This window comes from Martes martes, assembly GCF_963455335.1.
Source record: "Martes martes genome assembly, chromosome: 8".
Classification (NCBI taxonomy): domain Eukaryota; kingdom Metazoa; phylum Chordata; class Mammalia; order Carnivora; family Mustelidae; genus Martes; species Martes martes.
Window position 1 is genome coordinate 12,027,620 of NC_137895.1, and position 20,544 is coordinate 12,048,163.

At 41.2% G+C, this 20,544-nt stretch overlaps 1 protein-coding gene across 26 annotated transcripts in view; it reads left to right on the top strand.

The window, feature by feature from the left end:
- Window positions 1-20,544, top strand: part of RBFOX2 (RNA binding fox-1 homolog 2) — a 266,816-nt gene that overhangs the window by 190,732 nt on the left and 55,540 nt on the right. For all 26 annotated transcript variants that reach the window (XM_080810613.1, XM_080810601.1, XM_080810623.1 and 23 more), the window contains one exon: window positions 19,697-19,921. In XM_080810613.1, coding sequence (XP_080666739.1) covers window positions 19,730-19,921 — 192 coding nt within the window. In that variant the 5' untranslated portion in view covers window positions 19,697-19,729. The remainder of the gene's footprint in view (window positions 1-19,696; window positions 19,922-20,544) is intronic.

A 20,544-nucleotide genomic window follows, 5' to 3' on the forward strand; every position in this document is an offset into this window, starting at 1 on the left:
TTGCAGAAAATAAATCATGACTTCTGGGTCAAGTTACAGGGTACTTTCACAGCCTGTATCTCTTTGTGAGACTCCACTGAAGATATGAAAGCGTAGGAAGAACTAAACCAGTAACAGCAATGAGAAAAGGGCGAAAAGTGGTACTACTAATGAACAAGAGAGTTAAACAAATTTCTGGAAAAACTAAAGCCAATGGGAACCAACTGATGGGTACATGGAGTGGAAGCTAAAGGCTGACAATGAGGACAAGGAGGCTGCTAGGGCTATGGAAGCCAGTCTGCCCAGCAGGAACCCCAGAGAGGCTCTCGACTCAGAGCAGAAGTGCAGGAGGAAGAGCGAACAGGGATTCCGTGTGTATTCTGTGGAGATAACTGACCTGTTCGGCATCTATTCTGTGGAGATAACTGACCTGTTCGGCATCTATTCTGTGGAGATAACTGACCTGTTCGGCATCTCCAGTGCTTTCCCAGTGCAAATGGCCAGCAAGTATTGGGCTGTCCCCTTTCTCCAGCATCAAAAAAAAAAAAAAAAGGGAAAAACAAAGACACCAGATGGTTTGGCTCTAAAGAAGTAGATCAAAATGCTTAGGGAAATTTAATTTAGTTCTTTTCCTATTAGGTATTGGCAACCCTTCCTTCAGTCTTATATTCGGGGAGGAGATCATTCCACGCTTTCCTAGCAGCTTATACCAAAATGAATCCTGCTGGTTGACATGCTCTTTTTTTTGGTTTTATACTGAGTTCCCAGTTAGAAATCTTAATTCTAGGGAGAGAGCTAATTGGAAAACAGGTTTACTTATACAATAGCAGAGAAAACCCACACCAGCTAATCAAGTCCTTATTACCTGGGTAATTAGTGCATGAAGACCATTAGCCATATGAGAGGAACTTTCAGTATGAAAGAGACCAATAGAAACAGAAAGAAAAGTTGACCCTCAAGGAAACAGGCAATCCAAGGGATAGAAGAAAATTTAAAGCAGCATTCCAACTAAAGTCTGGTTCAAGAAGATAATACATTCATAAAACGATGGTGGGGTATAATGGAAAGGGAGCAATTTGAAAATGCACAAGAGTATTAGAGATCAAGAATGTGATTGTCAAAAGAAAACACGCCTCAGACACATAGAAAATAGAATTGAAGGTACCTCCCAAAATGTTGAGCCTTAAGACACAAAGATGGAAAATACAAGAGGTAAGACAGATGATCTCCTCAGTCATCTTAGAAAGCAAAGACCAAGACAAAACCTTACCTGCTAAATCATTCACAGTGTCCAAGATACGGAAACAATCTAAGGGTCCAACAGCAGATGAATGGATAAAGATGTGAGATACACACACACACACACTTACACGTATAAACTATGGAATACTATTCAGCCATAAAAAGAAGGAAATCTTGCCATTTGCAACCACATGGATGGACTTTGAAAGTATTGTGCTAAACAGTATAAGTCAGAGAAAGACAAATACCATATGATTTCACTTATGTGTGGAATCTAAAAAACAAAACAAAACAAATGAACAAAACAAAGCTCATAGATCCAGAGAACAGATTGGTGCTTATCAGAGAAGAGGGTCAATTATATGGTAACCGATGATAATTAGACTTCCTGTGGTGGTCACTTTATAGTATATACAAATATGAATTATAATGTTGTATGCCTAAAACTAACATAATGTCATATACCAGTTTTACCTCCACTGAAAATGAAAAAAACTTTCCTCACTTACATTTTACTAGAGTCCTAGGAAAGCAGGGGTGAGATAAGGGGAATGAAACAAGGAAGGTGGGCTGGCCAGAACTTTGTAACAGATATTCCAGATTACAGATTTTCCTTGATTTATGCCCTGATAAACTCAGCGGAAGTTGAAAATGTGGTAAGTCAAAATGCATTTAAATGCATTTAATGCTACCAGACGTATTAACTCAGCCTACCTTAAACATGCTCAGAAAACTTAAAGTAGCCTATAGTTACCAAAATCATCCAACACAAAGCCTATTTTATAATAAGGTGTTGACTATGTCATGTAACTTACCGAGTACTGTACTGAAAGTGAGAGACAGAGTGGCTGGCTAGGGGCAGAAGGGATGTCTGTGTGCAGGTTGCTGACCCTCGTGCTCACATGACTGATGGGGAGCTGTGGCTGTGTCCTCCCAGCATCAGGAGAGAGGATCGTACTGCATATCACGAGCCTGGGAAAACATCCAAATTCAAACTTTGAAGCACAGTTCCTACTGAACACATATCTCTTTAACACCATGGTGAAGTTGAATGGTCACACCATCGTTAAGTTGGGGATCATCTGTACTTGATTTTGGTAGAAGTCTTCAGAGAGGTTCTGTAGAACTGTTGTTCCTCTGGCTGGTCCTTCCAGAGGGAGTGCGGAGAGGTCTTTTATCTACTTTTTCCCTTTTGTCCGTTCCTCCCTCTTTTGGACAGAGTTTCCCATATGAACAGTTAGCCCATCTGATCCCCGCTAGTTGCCTCAAGTGGGAGGCCAATCCTACATCCTGTGTGCACAGATCTACAGAGTGACGTGTCCTCTAAGCCTGGAGAGGTGGGAGGAGTTGGTACCCCTAACGGCAGTGTCCAGCCTTGAACCTGCTGCCTTTTAAGAAACTGTTAAAAGAGGGTCACTCACAAGAGGGTTGGCAAAGGGAAGAATAGTAGGAGACTGCTGATTTATTGGAGGGCGCCTGGGTGGCTCAGTTGGTTAGGTGTCTGCCTTCAGCTCAGGTCATGATCCCAGGGTACTGGGATCGAGCCCCGCATCAGTGGGAGCCCCCGCATCCCCTGCTCACTGGGGAACCTGCTTCTCCCTTTCCCTCTGCCTGCTGCTCCCCCTGCTTGTGTGCTCTCTCCCTTTCTGTCAAATAAATAAACAAAATCTTTAAGAAAAAAAACCAAAAAACAAAACAAGGACTTACTGAACATTTTTAAGGCAGTCACTGGGGATGCAAAGATTAATTAGACCTGGACAGTTACATGCCCTTAAAGAATCCATGTTCTATAGAAATGGTATTTATGTAAACAGATAACTGTAATAGAATATAAGTATTAGGTTCGGGGGTGGGGATAAAGGGAAGGAATGTTTTTGTCCCTATTTGGGTGAGTCTGAGAACAGTGGATGACTGAACTAAATCTTAAAGAGTGTGTACAAGTTAGCCAGATGGGTAGGAAGGAGAAAGGCTTTCCAAGCAGAAGGCATAGCAGGTGCAAAGACACCGGAGGTGAGACAGCACAAGGTGTCTTCCAGGAATTAGTACACACACGAGCAGCACCTGGGCTGAGCCGCTGTCGTCTCTCCGGTGGGGTATGCGATGGCCTCCTAACTGGTCTACCTGCTTCTGCCTTGCTGAGTGGTCCCTGGAAAACCTAGACCTGACTGTGCCACTTTGCTCAAAATCCTCACTGGAGAGTAAGAGTCAAAATCCCTGTAGTGTCCTTCAGCTTTATAAGATGTCTGCCCCCGTCTCTCCTTGCCCACTGCCACCTTTCTCCCTTCATCTCCTGCTGCTCTGTTCCTTGCTGCTTTTTCCAGCTCTGTCACGAGGGGCCTCCTTGTTCCTAGTTCCTAGAATAAGGTGAGCATGTTGTCGTGGCTGAGCCTTCGCATTTGTGTTCCTTTTGTCTGGAGTCTCCCCCCACCCCACCCTGACAGACACATGGCTTGCTCTCTGGATTTCTTCTGGTGTCTGCTCAGTCATTCCCCTCTCTGACTACCTGGTACCAAAGAGCAGTTCTCTGTCGCTCCAGCTCAGTGCTCCCTCCAGTGCTCCCGTACCCCCTTTCTTGCTTTACTCTCCTCCACGGCTCACCAACTGTTTCCCCAACTGTTTCCCGCTTGGCTTGCCTGTTGCTTTTTTGTCTTTCCTTACCAGAAGGTAAACTCCCTGAGGGTAGGAACTTTGTCTCTGTAGTCACCGTTGTTTCCCCAGACCAAGTGTCTCACCCCTCAGGAGTACTCAGTAAATACTCAGTGGCCAGAATCAAGCAGAATGGGTGAAGGGGGTAGGGGGTAGGACTTCCATACAAAGGTCTTTGGACTTGAGACCATGGGCATCTAGGAGCCTAGGACTTTCAGAAGAGAATTGGTTAACAATATCTGATTCAGACTTATTTTAGAGAGATCGTTCTGGGAGCTGCTTGAAAATTGATCAGATTGAGGTTGTTCAAGACAGGAGAATTCCTAGAAGAGAGATGCTCGGAACAGCCTGGATGGGAGCTGCTGAGAGCGGAGACGTTGTTACCTCTGTCTCCTGCGCGTGGGGCACGGATTCTCCCACTGCCTTCCTGTCAGTGTGTGCATTTAAAAGACCTGTAATCACTTGTTTTCTGCCGCACATACTCAAGAATAATTCTTGATATCACGGTGAGCTTTCTTCAGACTTTCTAAATCTAGGAAGAGAGGGTTCTTAGGTTTCTTACAGACCTACAGCCTCAGAAGCAGATATTCAACTACCTGGCCACTTCAATTAGCAGACACTTTCTAAAAATTACCTGCTGTGCACTTACCATTTGTTTGATGAGGAAGCAATGACAAAGGGTGGGTGATTCAGCCCCTGATCTACATAGGGGTTTCATTGATGAAGCCAAGAGAGGAAATACAAACCATCCTGTGGTTGTGGTTGCAGACTGAATGCAGTTTTGTTTAGGGAAGGGCATGGGGAAAAATTCTGTCTGTTACTGTAGGTAATATGACTTACTCATTTTGAAGAAGTGAACTATAATAGGACATCCAGTGTAATATCTATAAAGAAGAATTCAATATTTTCTGATTCAGGAGGCACTACAAAAATCTTGCTTGTGTTTTATTCTGAATGTGAGTTATGGCTTTTTTCAAGGATATTGCAGTTCAGCATATAGAGGATACAAACTTAATTGCCCATGAAGACGAAAATAAAGAGTAAACTAATTTAAATTGTATTGAAATTTGGTTAAGAAAAAGAATAATCACCCATGAATTGTATAAATCAATTATATTGACTAGAATAGACAACCAGCCATGTTGGGTCTAGGGACCTAACGTTTCCAAGGAAGCAGGTAGCTGGACCAAAGTATTTCCTGTTGTCTCTTGTGGATGGAAGACATGATTTATGATGTTTGAGGTTCTAAATACTGCTTACAGAAGATACGGAAGAGAGAGCTTTTAGGAGGTTGGAGACATTAAGACTATTATAGGGTTTCTCATTTTTAACCTAATAGACTATTGGTTTGAATGACTTTGTTCTGAAATATTTATTTTTCTGTTTAAATATTCATTGCTTTGAGATGGCAGAACTCAGCCTCAGGGGAGAGGTCAGGCTGGCTTTTCTCTGAGTAATTTGAAAGATGTGTGTGTGTGTCTGTGTGTGTGTGTGTGTGTGTTGAAGACAAGTGATTTGGAGACAAGCATGTAGGTGACTTGTTGGCCAAGCCTGTATCTATCCTTAGACTTGCATATTGCTAAATCCTCTAAATTACTTTAATTCTAAGCATGAAGTATTTCCTCTTTTATTTATTCTTCATTTGCAAGAGCTCAGGATTGCACTGGGTCCCCTCCTGCACTCCATCCCCCCTTCATGTGGCTGTAGCCCACTCCTGCTTTGGGTGCTGGGGCGTCGGTTACACCTACTCTGTACTTCATTAGGTTTGCCTTTAAAAACCAGTTACAACAACAACTAGTGTTGATTCTCTTGTCTGTGGATTCCATATAAGAAGGTCCCTCAGCTTTCAGGTAACATATTTCTGGCCACGTCTACCGTCCTCTCATAATTTCCTCCCTCTGTAATCTCTGTCCTCAGGGCATTTTCTGGAAGTTCCTCTCACCGCCATAGTGCTCTCTCATGGTGCCAGCAAAGCCTCCTCGTGTTTCTCCATGTTTCCCAAACCACCTATACCTGGAGTACCAGGGCCTACTCCCAGCTCACTGAATCATAATCTGTGGGGCAAGAATCTTGATTTTTTTTTTTTAAACATGTTCCCAGGGTGATTGTTATGCACAATTAAATATGGGAATCTCTGCTGTCAAGGAAGCAAGTAAAAGGAGTTTGTGGGTGTGCAAGGCGGAGTGTTGTGGAAGTGGGTACCGCATAGGGTGAGTGATCTTGTTGAGACTGTGGCAGGAATAAATGGGTCCCTAGACTCCTTTCTTGGAATCAGATAATACTTCAGTATAAATTTAATATTTTAGTTGGTGATGAGTTTTTTATTACTATAATCGTTATCATACAATCATTAAATCTGTTGTTGTGAATTTCCTCGGGATCCCAACCATCTACATAAGTCACAGACAGCCGGTTGAAGAATGAACTGTTGGAATTGAACCTGAACCTGAAAACCGGAGGCTACAGGGAAACTCCATGTATAGCCTTTTCCTTCAAGTTTTTATTTACCTGCGGATTGTCTGACATCTTACGGCTCTGGGTATGATTTATATTCACTGCTAAAGAGAAAGCACATGACTTTTATCTAACTTACCTTTGCTACCAGAAATATTTTCTGGACTATTAGATACTAATGCTTTCAGTGCTAGGTGTTCAGAGGGTGAGACTCTGCGGAGATGAGAAGTGGAAACACTTTTATTTTACAGCCTTCCCCCCAGGTTATTATGGTAGTTTGAAGAACAAAAGGAGATACCAGTAGTGTAATAGAGAACCTGAATGTTGTTAGACTGATGGAAGGGACATTTGTTTTCAATACAGAGTATTTCAAATACCAAAGGACATAGATTTGTTGTGGCCCTGTTTTAAGTGTGTAAGTAAATGGAGACTCTAGAATGGATCTCACTGTATGTCTGATAAATGCATTGTTTTGTCTTTGTACATATCCTTCCGTTCATTTTTTTTCTCTAGGTCATCTTCTCCGTCTGTCATTCTTCTACAGAGCTTTTTTTTTTTTTTATTTAAAGATTTATGTGTGAGGGCGCCTGGGTGGCTCAGTGGTTTAAGCCGCTGCCTTCGGCTCGGGTCATGATCTCAGGGTCCTGGGATCGAGTCCCGCATCGGGCTCTCTGCTTGGCAGGGAGCCTGCTTCCCTCTCTCACTCTCTCTGCCTGCCTCTCTGCCTACTTGTGATCTCTCTCTCTGTCAAATAAATAAATAAAATCTTTAAAAAAAAAAAAATAAAGATTTATGTGTGAGAGAGAACACAAGTTGGGGAGAAGGGGCAAGGGCAGAGGGAGAAGGAAAAGCGGGCTCCCTGCTCAGCGGGGCTCCATCCCAAGACCCCAGGATCATGACCAGAGCCGAAGGCAGATGCTTAACCAGCTGAACCACACAGGCACTCCAGATCTTTAAAAAATTATTTTAATTGCTTCTTGATGATTTTCAATCTGGTGTTCTTTCTGTGATAAGGTCACGGACATCAGGTAGACGCCATTCAGGACAAGGTCTCAGAAGAATGGTGGGCCTTTGCTTAGGTTCTGTCAGCTGAGTACTTTTGTAAAACTCTTTCTCACAAAGGCAGGTAGAGTTTGAAATTTGAGCCTGTCTAGGCAGATCCCAGGGGATACAAATGATCTAATTTGTAAAAGACTTAAGGGCAAAAATATTTTTTGTTACAAAGCTAGAGAATTAATTTCCATTTTTCTACAGCATGACAAAAATGCTAAGTGACACTGGCCGTGGTGATAAACTGGTTAGAAGATGCTCTACCTAAGGCACAAGATGATTATTGTTGTAAAATTCACATTGATCTCTTTTTATCAGTGATTCATTCTGATCATGGATATAATACAGGGATTGGAAACTTTTCTCTTGAGGTAGGATTTGTAGCATGTTGAGTAGAAGCTTGAGAGCAGATCGGGTATGTCAGTGGGCCTCAGGATTACCAAACTGAAAAAATAAGAATGAAGTTGAAAAAATAAATGGGAAGATATAAATAAAAGTACTCCAAGGTTACGTAGACTTTAATTATCCTGGAACAATTTGGGCAATTCCATTTGGCCATTCTTTGTGTATTCTCCTATTGTACTCTCTGCTTAGCTTTATTTATAGCACAAATAATATTGATATAATTATTAGTTTACATGCCCTTCTCACCTTTTAATTTTGGTCCTACAAAAGCAAATCTTTTTTTGTCCCACGTGCTTTCCCTCTCCCTGATGTTAAAGACTAGCATGTTGTAGCTGCTTAAACATCATTAAAAGGGGATTCAAGTAATACTCAGAATAATTCAGTATAACAGAGAATATGGTTAAGAAACAATAACAACACAGACTCGTTTACCCCAAGTAGTGTGACTTGTAAGTAATGAGCAGACTGTTCTTTAAAGTGTTGATGAAAGTGAGAGGGTTAATAAGTCCCGAATAGTGAGGCTGCAACTGTGAGTCTTAAAATCATCTTGTTTGCCCATTGCCTGTAACTGGTTGGTTGCCACATCCTTAAATTCCCTCCACAGCATCTCTTGATTCCATTCCCTTTGCCCCACTCCCCTTGCGTAGGCCCACGTGTCCTCTCCAGTAGGCTCCAGTATGCTCTTGTCTCTGCGTTCTGGTTGCCACCCCCTAAGTATAGCCTGTCTGCTATTAAGATTACATAAGCTATGAGTCTGTGATTCTCCTGTTTTGATGGTTCTTTCTTACCAGGAAATACTGGTTAAAACCATCACTATCCAACGGACTTGGATATTGGGATACTCACTACATGGAGCAAAGTATCATAAAGGATAAGGGAGAGGTTCCAAGTTAGAATGCTTGACTGGAAAAGTGATTCACTCAGTTAGCAGAACGATGAAAAGACAGCAGTAAACTCTCTTTTTAGACACACAGTTTGTAGTGGAAGTGAGACAGCGAGGGCGGAAGGATCAGATCTGAGGTGGAAATGTGCAGCTGGAAGGACCGGAAGCAGGGCGAGAGACCCGATTGAGGTGGGTGCCTGGCACCGTGTCAGTAGTTCCACTGGCTCCCAGTGCATCCACTGCAGCAGACTCTGCAGTGAACAGTCCATTTGGCAGGTGAGCAAGCAGCCTGGAAAGGCTTATGTAATTTACCCTATATCTGGTAAGAGGTACAACTGAGATTTTAACTCAGGTCTGTCAGGCTCCTGCTCCTTTTTGTTTCTGTTTTTGTTTTTACTCTCCCTCCTGTGAAAGCATGGGAGAAAGGACACACGGTTGGACCTAAAAAAAATATTTGGAAGTCACCCATAAGTGGGTAATGGTTGAAGCTCTGAGATTGTAATTGGAAATTGACCGATAAAAGGGTTGAAACTTGGTCTTTGGGTTATACATTTTTCCTATGTGATGGGACCTGTTTACTGTGTTGTGTATTTGAATTTAGAATTAAAATATTTAGCAGAGTCCACATTTGTATACCAGAAGACCATACATGGCAATGCATCGCCCCTGTTACTACCTAAAGGAGAAAGACATCATTCTTAACTTTTGTGTTTGTAGGAGTGAAGGAAATTGTGGATCTAAAGTGCAAACACATGAATGTTGGGTCTTTTCTCTCCTAATGGTACTCTACCAATTCTCACTTCCTACCCCAACTTTCTTCTCCAACTTGATGTCCACCCCAGATAACATTTGTTTCAGTATGTACTATCTTCATTAGTTATGCTCCCTGCTCCAGCCACACAAGGCAGTCTGCTATGGTGCGCACACATGTGAGTCTCCATATTAATCCTCCTTCATTTAAAATTTTTATTTAATGCTCAGTGTTTATCATGCACTGTATGAGATTCTACAATGTGCAAAACAATCCCCTCTGATCATAAAGAAGTTTTTTTTTAAAAAAAGATTTTACTTATTTGAGAGAGAGCACAAGCAGAGGGGAGGGGCAGAGAGAGAAGCAGACTCCCTGCTGAGCAGGGAGCCCGATGCAATGTGGGTCTCCATCCCAAGACCCCAGGATCATGACCTGCTCAGAAGGCAGACACTTAACCACCTGAACCACCCAGGCACCTATGAAGAGGCTTTTAGTAGGAAAGCTAAGACACTTATCTCGGTAAGTCAAGTCTAAGTCTTTGAATTTATAGATTTTGTACAGTCACAGTGCAAGCTAAGTGCTATGGGAGTACAGGAGAGGAAGGAATTTCTTCTAACTGGAAATGGGAATGCAACACTTGCTGGCAAGTGTGCTCTATTAGACCTGGTCTGTGGCCTTTTCTTTGTCTCATGTTAGCCTCACAGTCCATAGCTGTCCTGTGCTATAGTTGGCAAAACTGAGACCGACTTTCCTGTTCAGTGTCACAGAGCTAACAGGTTATCAAGTCAGGATTTGACCCCAGGCTTATTTGGCTCTAAACCTTAACCTCTTTCCTTTACATCAGGGGTCAAAAAATTATCCTACAGGCCATATCTGGCCCAGGGCCTGTTTTTGTAAGGCTTGTGAATTAAGAATGATTCTTAAATTTTTAAATGGTTAGAAAAAGATCAAAAGAGGAAGATTTTGAGATGGGAAAATTAGATGATATTAATGTGTCGGTGCCTATGAATGAGGTTGTCCTGGAACACAGCCATGCTTACTTGTTTACATAGTGTCAGTGGCTCTTTTCATACTAGAACAGCAGAGGCCCATAGTTGCGTCAGAAATCAGACCGCCTGCAAGGCCTAAAATACTATCTGGCCTTTTACAGGTAAAGTCTGCTGACCCCTGCTTTATACCATACTTCCTTTCTAGGGATAGCTTCATGGAGAACGGATTATTTGAGCTGATCCTTTATGTCCAGCTAAGTTTTCATTATGCATGAATATTCTTGATAGAGGATACAGCATGGGGAGCAAAACCGATCCGTGTGGTAGCGGTCCGGCTGTGGTTTGGGGAGGCACCGTATGCGGGGGATGTAGAAGTCTAGACTCATTGCAACACAGAATTAATGGCTGGGAGTTGTGTGTGCTCTGCCCTGGGGGGAACATGGTTGCGGACACCGTTGGAGATGCCACATGGAGCAGCGACTAGGGACACCAGCTTGAGAAACGACTTAGATTCGGATTTGCGTCTGCTTACGCCAGTTATTAGCCAAGTGGTTTTTCAGTAAAGTACTTAACCCTTTTAAATGGTAGTTTCCTTATCTGTAAAAGGAGAATAATGGCAATATCTACCTTTTACAGCTGTGAGAATCAAATCCGTTTATGGATGGGGTGTGTAGGTACACACAAAGTGCTTGGTGTATAGCCAGATACCTAATAAGCATTCATTAAATGTAGGCATTTACTGCATAGCCTTGAGGGAGGGCCTAGAGGAAGTTAGAATTGTTTAGTAGATGATGGTGAACCTTTGTGTCACCAATTTGGGGCTCATGTGTAGCTCTCTGACTTGTACTGAAGTTCATGGTAGGCTCCTTAATGTGATCGAAAACCCCTGGAAGGGAGATTTCTAACTTGTGTTACGATGTTTTCAGTGCCCACAAGTTGTGGACCCATAGCAGGTATGAGTATATCTTAGAATTGAAATAGATAGAATTTCAAATCCCTCTCCCCACTGCCTTTTTAGCTAGTGATTGCTTTAGAAACAACATTGGTGGATTTTTTTTTTTTTTCTTTTCTGTTTGGTTGGTTGTGGTGTTGTTGTTGCTTGGCGAGTTGTTTTCCCTTACGCTACTCGGTTAGTTTTGTGTATCTGTAGTTTATTTCATCATGTTGTTCCCATAACATGGGAACATTGTCTTTTTAAGGGTTTTTCTAAAATTTCACATAACATCCACAACAGTGGCCTCTAGCAGGATTTTAACATTTGCTAAATTGTGGAAGTTTGGTCCCACAATCTGCCTAGTGCTTGCGGTGGTTGAGAGCAATCTTTATTGGGAGTATAGGGTTTTAGTCACTTCCCGTTTTATCTTACAAGTCTTTGTAACAAAGTGTGACATTAACATTGCTGTTTTATAGAGGAAGAAACTGAAGCACAGGAAAGGTAGGTAATGACATAACTAAGTGTTTACAGCTATAGTAATGACAAAGCTGAGATTCAAATTATGTTCTAACCACGGACTTCAGCATTGCCCTTGGTAAAAGGTTATATTTATTGGGTCTCAGGTGAATTGGATAATCTTTTAGGTAGTGTCTAAGTCATGTAACAAATTTGTTTGTGTTGAGGAATAATACATTGGAAACCTGATTGTCAGTCATTATATCCCCACATTCCTTTCCTGTGGGGCATCATCTTGAGGTTTTCATCAGAATGGCATCCTAAAAATTAAGTCACAGTGGCCTCCATTCCATGTGAAATAAAATAACTATTTTTTGTCCTGTTAATATTTCTCTTCTTGAACTTTTGTGTAGGTAATAAAACAATAGTGAGATGGCAGGACATGGAATTGGTGTGTTGAGTAATTATTGAACTATCAGATAATTCTGTATCCCATGTGTATCTGTTTCATGTAAGTCTCGGGGTTTTTCTTCTTCTCCTTCTCCTCCTATTTAAAAATAACTTTAGAAAAGCAGCTTTGCTACTCATTGATGAGTGAGCCACATCTTATTTTTTAAGCCCGAGTGTTAGAAATGTAGGTAGCTTTTTTGGAAATTTGGAAGATGTGACTGTTCAGTCGTGTTGCTGATGGGAAGGCAGTTAACCAAAGAATGGCTTCGTTTGGAATTCCCTGCCAATTCCTATAGTAAATTCATGCGGATCCTAGGAGAATTAGATATAACCCACTCTGTCGTCACAGTTAGCTTTCCACAAGATGGGGACCACTCTTCATCTTAGATGTTCTGCTTCATTATTCTGCTCATGCAAACCCCGTAAGTAAGAGTCATGCTGTGAGACCCTGTGCCTACTGTAGCTCTTAGTGCTGGGGATGTGTCGGGGCCAGACGGGCAAAACCTCTTGCTTGTGTTCTAACAGAGGACACGAAATGAATGAAGTATTATTATAGCTGAGAGGACAGAGAGAAATAGGGATCGAGATTTTAGAGTGTTCAGGGAAGCTGGCATTTTAGCATAGCTGTGAGGGAGGTGTGAAGTCTGCAGACATTGGAATACTTGGGGTGCAGAATGGTCAGTCCTGTGAGAGCTTCTTCTGGACCCGGGCCTCTCCGTGGTGGGCAGGTCGTCCTGCTTTCAGAGAACTTCCATTTTCCTGGGATATACTGGTAAGAACTAACAGGAAATGCAGTTTGTTTTTCTCCTCATCTTTCACATAAAATCCCAATTTATATTCTAGGGAAGAAAGGAGTTAAAATTAAGTCTTTATTAGATTCTTGTTAAGTGAGGTCCAAACTGTATTTGCATTTAGTACTCTGTATTGTCTGTTCATCTTGTGGAAGGGAAAATTTATAGATTGCTAAATTAGGTAAAAGAGAAATTATGTCTGTTTTTGTGGACTGTAAGAAAAAAGTTAATAACTCATTTTCTCAGGTGATACATACCTAAGCTACTTAACCTATGATTTTAAAAACAAAACATTTTCATATTAAACGTAGAGGTAAAATCTTGCCTGGAAATGATCATGTGAACTGTTAGCTCAAAGTTTGCCTGGGGGCTATCATATTTCTCTTCTGAACTTATAACTTTGGAATATAGCCTGGGAATTTAATAGAAATCTGAAACCATTTAGCATTCACAATCATCATCATCATCATCATCATCATCATCATAAATTATCGGGGATATTTTCAGACATTATGAAGTGTATGAAATAAAATGCAAAATCGCTCCTATTCCCATTTCATTCCCTTAATATAGAAACATGATTTTTTTTAAAAAAATTCCTATAAGGAATAAAATAATCTGCTAAGAATTTCATTTTGGCCTCGTAAGAAAGTTTTACATTTCCCTTATTTCAGGAAATAATAGTTCTGCCTCCGCCTGCTTTGTATTTCTCTGAAACACGAAGTGTCAAGGATACAAGTAGATCCTATAAAATGTTTTTACCTTTCTCCCCCTACCCCCCACTGCTAATTGATGTGTTGATTCAGTTGACTGAGCCAGCTTTGTGACTGCTGCTGTGGGAGAACCAGTACCGGGAACTCAGGTACCAGCGCCTCACTCCCAGCACGGTTGGGTTGGGGACAAATGGAGGCCAGAGCAGGACAGAGTCTGCAAGGAGCCGAGTTGGAGTATGGGTAGGAAGTCCTTTTGCTGTGTTAATCATAACTGGAAAGCAGTGTCTTTTAGCCTTATCGATCATTTAGTAGAGCCTTATATACTGTGAGATTATATTTATGCCTGGAGCTGGAAGTGCAGCTCTCCGGAGACCTTTGGTGCTCTTGCTCTGTTGCGTTCACCAATCCACCTGAATTTGAGTTTTCTCTTTCGTATCTGACTTCAGGCCAGTAAATCCCGGGAGAGCTTCTAAGGCGGTATGCTTCAAGGGGGCCCAGGCAGGCAGGTAGACGTGAATACGGCCCTGTGTGACTTGAAGAAGGGCTAAGAGGAAGTCATATGCAAGTCATATGCAGTACCCTAGCCTGGAGATGACGAGAAGATCTTACATGGTGCCGGGTGACAAAGATAGACCTTTTCCTAAAAAATTATGGTGAAAATTTAAGGTTTTCATAGCCTAATTTCTAAAAACTAAACGAATGAGAGATTTTTATGTAAAGCAGTCATTAACACCACTTAAAGATGATTCTTGGACACCAGAGACAGCTGAATTTTGATGCTGTATAACTTGAAAATGAAAGACAGTTAGGAATTTTGTCTCTAGATAATGTCGCTACCATTTTTTTAAGGAAAGCCCAGAAGTAACTCAGTGCTTCAGTCAGTGTATTGGCTTCCTCTTACTGATTACATTTTTCTTGTCATCCTCTTTTATATAAAAAAAAATACTTGGTAAGCTTTATTACGAAAGTAATACATGTTTATTATTAGGAGCATGAAGAAACCTTTGGGGATTTGGAATAGATGTGCCTACTAGTTAGACTGCGGTGATGACTTCACAAGTGTGCACATATATACATCCGCGCTTATGCTCTGAATAAGTAAATGTAGTTCACTGTGTTAGGTCCATTCTTTCGCAGTAAAACTTTTTTTTTTAATTTATTGATTAGATGACTAAAAATTGAACTTGTTTTGCTGTTAATATGTTTTTCCATATGTCCGTGGGATTGAACATTTTAATGGTCTTTCATCATCTGTGAATTGTTCTGTTATAGTCTTTGCCTTTTTCTGTTCTGTGTTTCTTGTCAATTTGTGTAACCTGCTCTTATATTAGTGATGACAACCCAATGTCTGTCTTAATCTGTTGCAATTCGTTGCCCCAGTTGGTTTTTCTTTGGACTTTAAAGGCCATTCCCTTCCCCCTTCCTTTGCCTTCTGTCCTCCCCCCCAGCACCCCTTTCCTTCCTAACTTCTGCGGCCATGTCAGTCCTTTTTGTCCTTCCTCATTTTTAGGTTTCCTACCTTGCTGTCTTATGTGAGAGTCCCCCAACCCCAGTTATACTCCTAGGTTTTGTTATATTTTCATTGTTCTCTTAGATTTTATTCCTGGGGCGCCTGGGTGGCTCAGAGAGACTCTGAAGCAGACGTCATATGCTTCAGCTCAGGTCATGATCCCAGGGTCCTGGAATCGAGTCCTGCATTTGGGCTCTCTGCTCAGCGGACAGCCTGTTTCTCCCTCTCCCTTTGCCTGCCACTCTGCCTACCTGTGCTTGCTCTCTCTGTCAAATAAATAAATAAAATCTTTAGATTTTATTCCTTCTTGAATTTTTCTCATATGGAGTATACACTGTGAAGGGGCTCATTTATTTTCTTGCTGGTGGGTAGCCAACTTTTACAAATCCTCTGTGGTAAATAAACAATTTCTCCCCATGAAGTGAAATGCAACTTTTATCTTATATTAATTGTCTGTATAAACTTGAAACCGTTTTAGGATAATCAGTGTTCTGTGATCACTCTGTATACCCTTAGTGTTTTGTCACAGTAGCTCTATGGCAAGTCTTACCGTATGATAGAGCGTGCCCTACTTCATAGCTTTTCTCCTTTCCAGACTTCCACAGTAGCTTTTCACATACCAGTTAGAATTCTGTTTAGTCCTGTTTTCTTCCCCAACGCTCTTTTTTTTTCCGATTGGAAACGACATTAGGTAGGGAACCCAGGGTAGCTCAGTGTTTGAGCATCAGACTCCTGGTTTCAGCTCAGGTCCTGATCTCTGGGTCATGAGACCAAGCCCCATGGCAGGCTCTGTGCGCAGCAGGGCGTCTGCTTCAGAGTCTCTCTCCCTCCCCCTCTGCCCCCCTCACGTATTCTCTAAATAAAGTCTTAAAAAATGACATTAGGTGTACATTTTATTTTAACAAGGATTAACATTTCTATATGAAGCATTACTCCAGAAACAAAATACGTCTCTGTTTATTCAGGCCTTGTTTTGTATCCTACATTGTGTGTTTTATCCTGTACATTTTCTTGCCCTTTTGAATAACTGATTATTGCTGGCTATAAAATAGTTAAGGTATAAATGTGACAAAATTTTATTGTTGGGTCTACTCATTTGTAGTTAATTTTATGGGCTTTTCTAAGTACTTAGCTATAGTTGTCTCTGTGTTCTCTTTATCTCCATTTCAGGTTTGTCACCTTACTTTGTATAGAATGAGTCATAGGGACAGTGATTTATAATGATGACAGGTACTTCACAGTTTAATATGATGTTTGCCAGTTATAGCCTTATTTTTCCTTTGTTATAATTAACATGTAGTGACATATTTATCAAGTGTTTGGCTTAATGAATTTTAACAATTTGGTACCATCATCCTTAACAAGTAATTTAGCATTTCTGTCATCCTAGAGTGTTCTGTCCTAGAATGTTCCAGATCTCCCATCATCACTCCCTGCCTCCCCCAAAAAACCCCACTACTTCCTCACTTCTGTTACAATAGATTTGTATCTCATTCAGCGCATCTTTAAGATTCATCTGTGCTGTTGGTAGTTTATTTTTTTTTTTTTTTAAGATATGTAACATTCCATTTTGTGAATAAACCACAATTTGTTTATCCATTTTCGTGTTGATTACAGTCATTTTCAGTTTGGGGCTATTATGAATAAAGCTTCCACGAACATACTTGCACAAGTGTTTTTGTACACATATGCTTTTATTTCTTTGGGGTGAATATAAGGAGTATTCAAACTGTATAAAAAAGTAGAACTGCAGAACAGTTCTACCATGATACACTGTTCTACACTTTGACAAGCAGTACATGAAAGTTCTTGTTCCACATCCTGGTCAACATTCGGAGTTTTCAGTCTTGTGGCCCTTTTAATGGGGGCAAAATGGTAGCTTGTCTGGTTTTAATTTCCTACCCCTGATAACTAATGTTGAGCCACACATTCAGGTATTTTCTGCCCATTGACATATCTGTTTGTGGGAGTTTGTCTGTTGAAGTCATTGACCCATCTTAAAAAAAAAAAAAAAAAGATGCTTTATTCTTTTCATTATGATTTGTAAGAGTTTTTTGTAGATTCTGGATGTGTGTTCTTTGCCAGGTGAATGCTGCCTCCTAGTCTCCATCTTGTCTTTCCATTATCTTAGTGGTACCTTTCAAAGAGTAAGAAAGTTTTAAATTTTGATGGAGTTCGGTTTATCAATTTTTTTCTTCAATTGTTCTTGTTTGTTATGACCAAAGATTTCTTTGCTTATTACAATATTGTGACAATTGTCCTCTTTTTTTTTTTTTTCTGGATGTTTTAGAGTTTTAAAACACTCTTATATTTAGGTCTGTTATCTCTTTCCAGTTAACTTTTGCATATGTGGGATGAGTTGAGGTTAATTTTTTTTCCCATTGGGTATTCAGTTTTTTATCTGTTAAAAAGGCTTTCCTTTCTCCTCCTGAACTGACTTGATGACTTAATACTGACTGTATATGCATGTGTCTGTCTGGATTCTTTTCTGCTCATTCGTTGATTGATTTGTCTGTCTTTAAGCTGGTGCCATACTGTTGTGATTACTGCAGCTTTGTAATAAGTCTTGAAATTAGGTAGTATAAGTCCAATTTGTATTCTTTTTCAGAACTGCTTTGCCTTTTCTAGGCTGTTTACATTTCCATTTAAATTTTAGTAACACCTTGTCAGTTTCTGCAAAAATATCAGAGATTTTGATTGAGTGTGTGGGATTTGGGGTGTGTGGCTGTCTTAAGAATGCCTAGCTTTCAGGGCGCCTGGGTGGCTCAGTGGGTTAAAGCCTCTGCCTTCCGCTCAGGTCATGATTCCAGAGTCCTGGGATCGAGCCCCCGCATCAGGCTCTCTGCTCAGCGGGGAGCCTGCTTCTTCCTCTCTCTCTGCCTGCCTCTCTGCCTACTTGTGATCTTTGCCTGTCAATAAATAAATAAATAAATAAATCTTTCCAGTCCATGATCATGTATTTCTCCATTCATAACAGCCTTTGTACAGTTGTTCTGTTTCATTTTATGTAGAAGAGCTTATTGTAGCAATGATGGCAGAACCTTCCTTTAAAAATTGTGTGAGATCTTTCTGCAGCTTTGGATTCATTTTGTTTGCGATATATATGAGTTTAATGGCCATCAAGATCGTGTCGAAAGCCTAGGATGATGTTTAGAAAATGCTGCCTAAAGTTCCGTTTCCTGTAGCTCTCAGTGGATAGAGAACCGCCTCTTGAACTGCGGGAAAAGAAGGATAATTGGGACTGGGAGAGAAAGAGGAATTATTGCTCCCTTGCCTGATCGGAGTGATGCTCATGGGTAGAAGGAAACCAAGTGACATAAACCCAGATTTTCTTTGATTACCTAATGATATGATGTCTAAAACTAGGGTTGGGGGGCACCTATCAAAGTGCTGACGGTTTGAAGCATTTGGCCATTTCTGCCAACTACTTACAGAAGTACAGTGGCCCAAGACTTTACAGACTTGTGTATCTTCAATAAAATAATGGCTTTGCTTTTTCTGGAATAAAATGGGAGACTGGGGGAAGGGGTGCAAGATTCAAACTCTTTCTTTCGTATCTGAACTTAGGACAGAAGTGAGAAAGGAGCTTTGAGCCACAATGGCTCCTTCTAACAGTTCCCTGTAGTTCCTGGATAATCTCTGTTGGTATTTCAGATATCACAGTGAATTCCAGGTAAGCATCTGGGAATGGTTATCACATGGAGAGGTGTCCTGCTGTGCTGTTAGCCTTATAAAACTCAGGGATTGTGAAGAACTCTTGAACTTTTTTATCTGGGGATTTTTTTTTTTTTTTTTGGTGTATCTCTAATATTTGTAATTGAAGGAACCTATTTTTTTTAACTATTAACTAGTAGCCAAGACTTAAATAAATCTCTGTCTTGAAATCCAAACATTAATTTTTTAATAATGAAGTTTCTTCTGAACTCTGTGCTCTTAAAATCTAGAGAGCTAGGTTGTCTTGTTTTGAGAACTTAATTTCTAATGTCACCCTACCATATTGTTATGAACTGTAATTTGATGAAATCGCTTTATTTTTCCCTGAATCTCTGTAAAGGGATAGAGTGTCCTAAAGAAAATACTAATGGCCCAAATTAATTTCAACTCTTAAAACTCTTCTTGTGTGAGAAATTTCCTGGCATGCATTTTTTTAAAACTTGGGTTAAAGGAAATTTTTTATCTCTTCAGTAACTAATCAACTTTAATATGGTCATGGACCTGTTTAAGAACCACAGATTGGCCCAAGTTGGGTGTATGTTTGTGTGGCTGTGTGCGTACATCTCTATGCCCGGCAGTGTTTGCCCCAGTCCTGAGGCAGTAAGCCTTCCATTTTACTGGAGCAAAGAGAGTATTCAGAGAATTTTTTATGTTCACCTTAAAAATAGTCATGTAACAAGAACTAAAGTCACTTTTTCTCCTTATTTTCTCTTCCACTATTTGTTTTAGGGTAACCAGGAGCCAACAACAACTCCTGACGCAATGGTTCAGCCTTTTACTACCATCCCGTTTCCACCACCTCCACAGAATGGAATTCCCACAGAGTATGGAGTGCCACACACTCAGGACTATGCCGGCCAGACCAGTGAGCATAACCTGACACTCTACGGAAGCACGCAAGCCCACGGGGAGCAGAGTAGCAACTCACCCAGCACACAGAACGGATCTCTCACGGTATGTGACCTGCGAGGTGGGACGTGGAAGAGTGCCTGCCGCCATACTGCAGTCCTCCCCCGAATCATCTCACCAGAAAGCCCTTTGAACTCCTCTGGCATCTACATGACACTACGTAGCATTTATGTAATTTCATTCCGCCCCCCCCCCCCCGCCCCCGCACCGTTTTGAAATTGGAAGTTAAGGGCTCAAATCTGAGCTCGCAGTCACTGCCCAGGAGCTTAGGGTCTAGAGACAGGACAGCCAACACAAGGCGAGCGCTGCCGCGAGGGCACACTTAGGTCAGTTTCACCAGGAAGCTTCGTTTCGCCACACCTTGTGGTCCTTCCTGTGTTGTCACAGTACACAGTCTCTCAGCAGCGTCCCACACGTTGCCTCCTCTCTCCTCCTTGACACACTCCGTCTCTTGCTCTCAGACACTCCCTGTTTCCCTCGTGGGTACTGGCAGTTCTCTTTCAGTCCCCTTTGCTGGTTCCTGTCTGTTCAGTTTTTTATTTCTTAAATGTTTTTAAGTTTTTATTTATTTATTTGTTTATTTATTTATTTATTTACAAGATTTGTTTATTTGGGAGAGAGAGCTCGCAGAAGTGGGGGTAAGGGCAGAGGAAGAGGGAGAGAGAGAA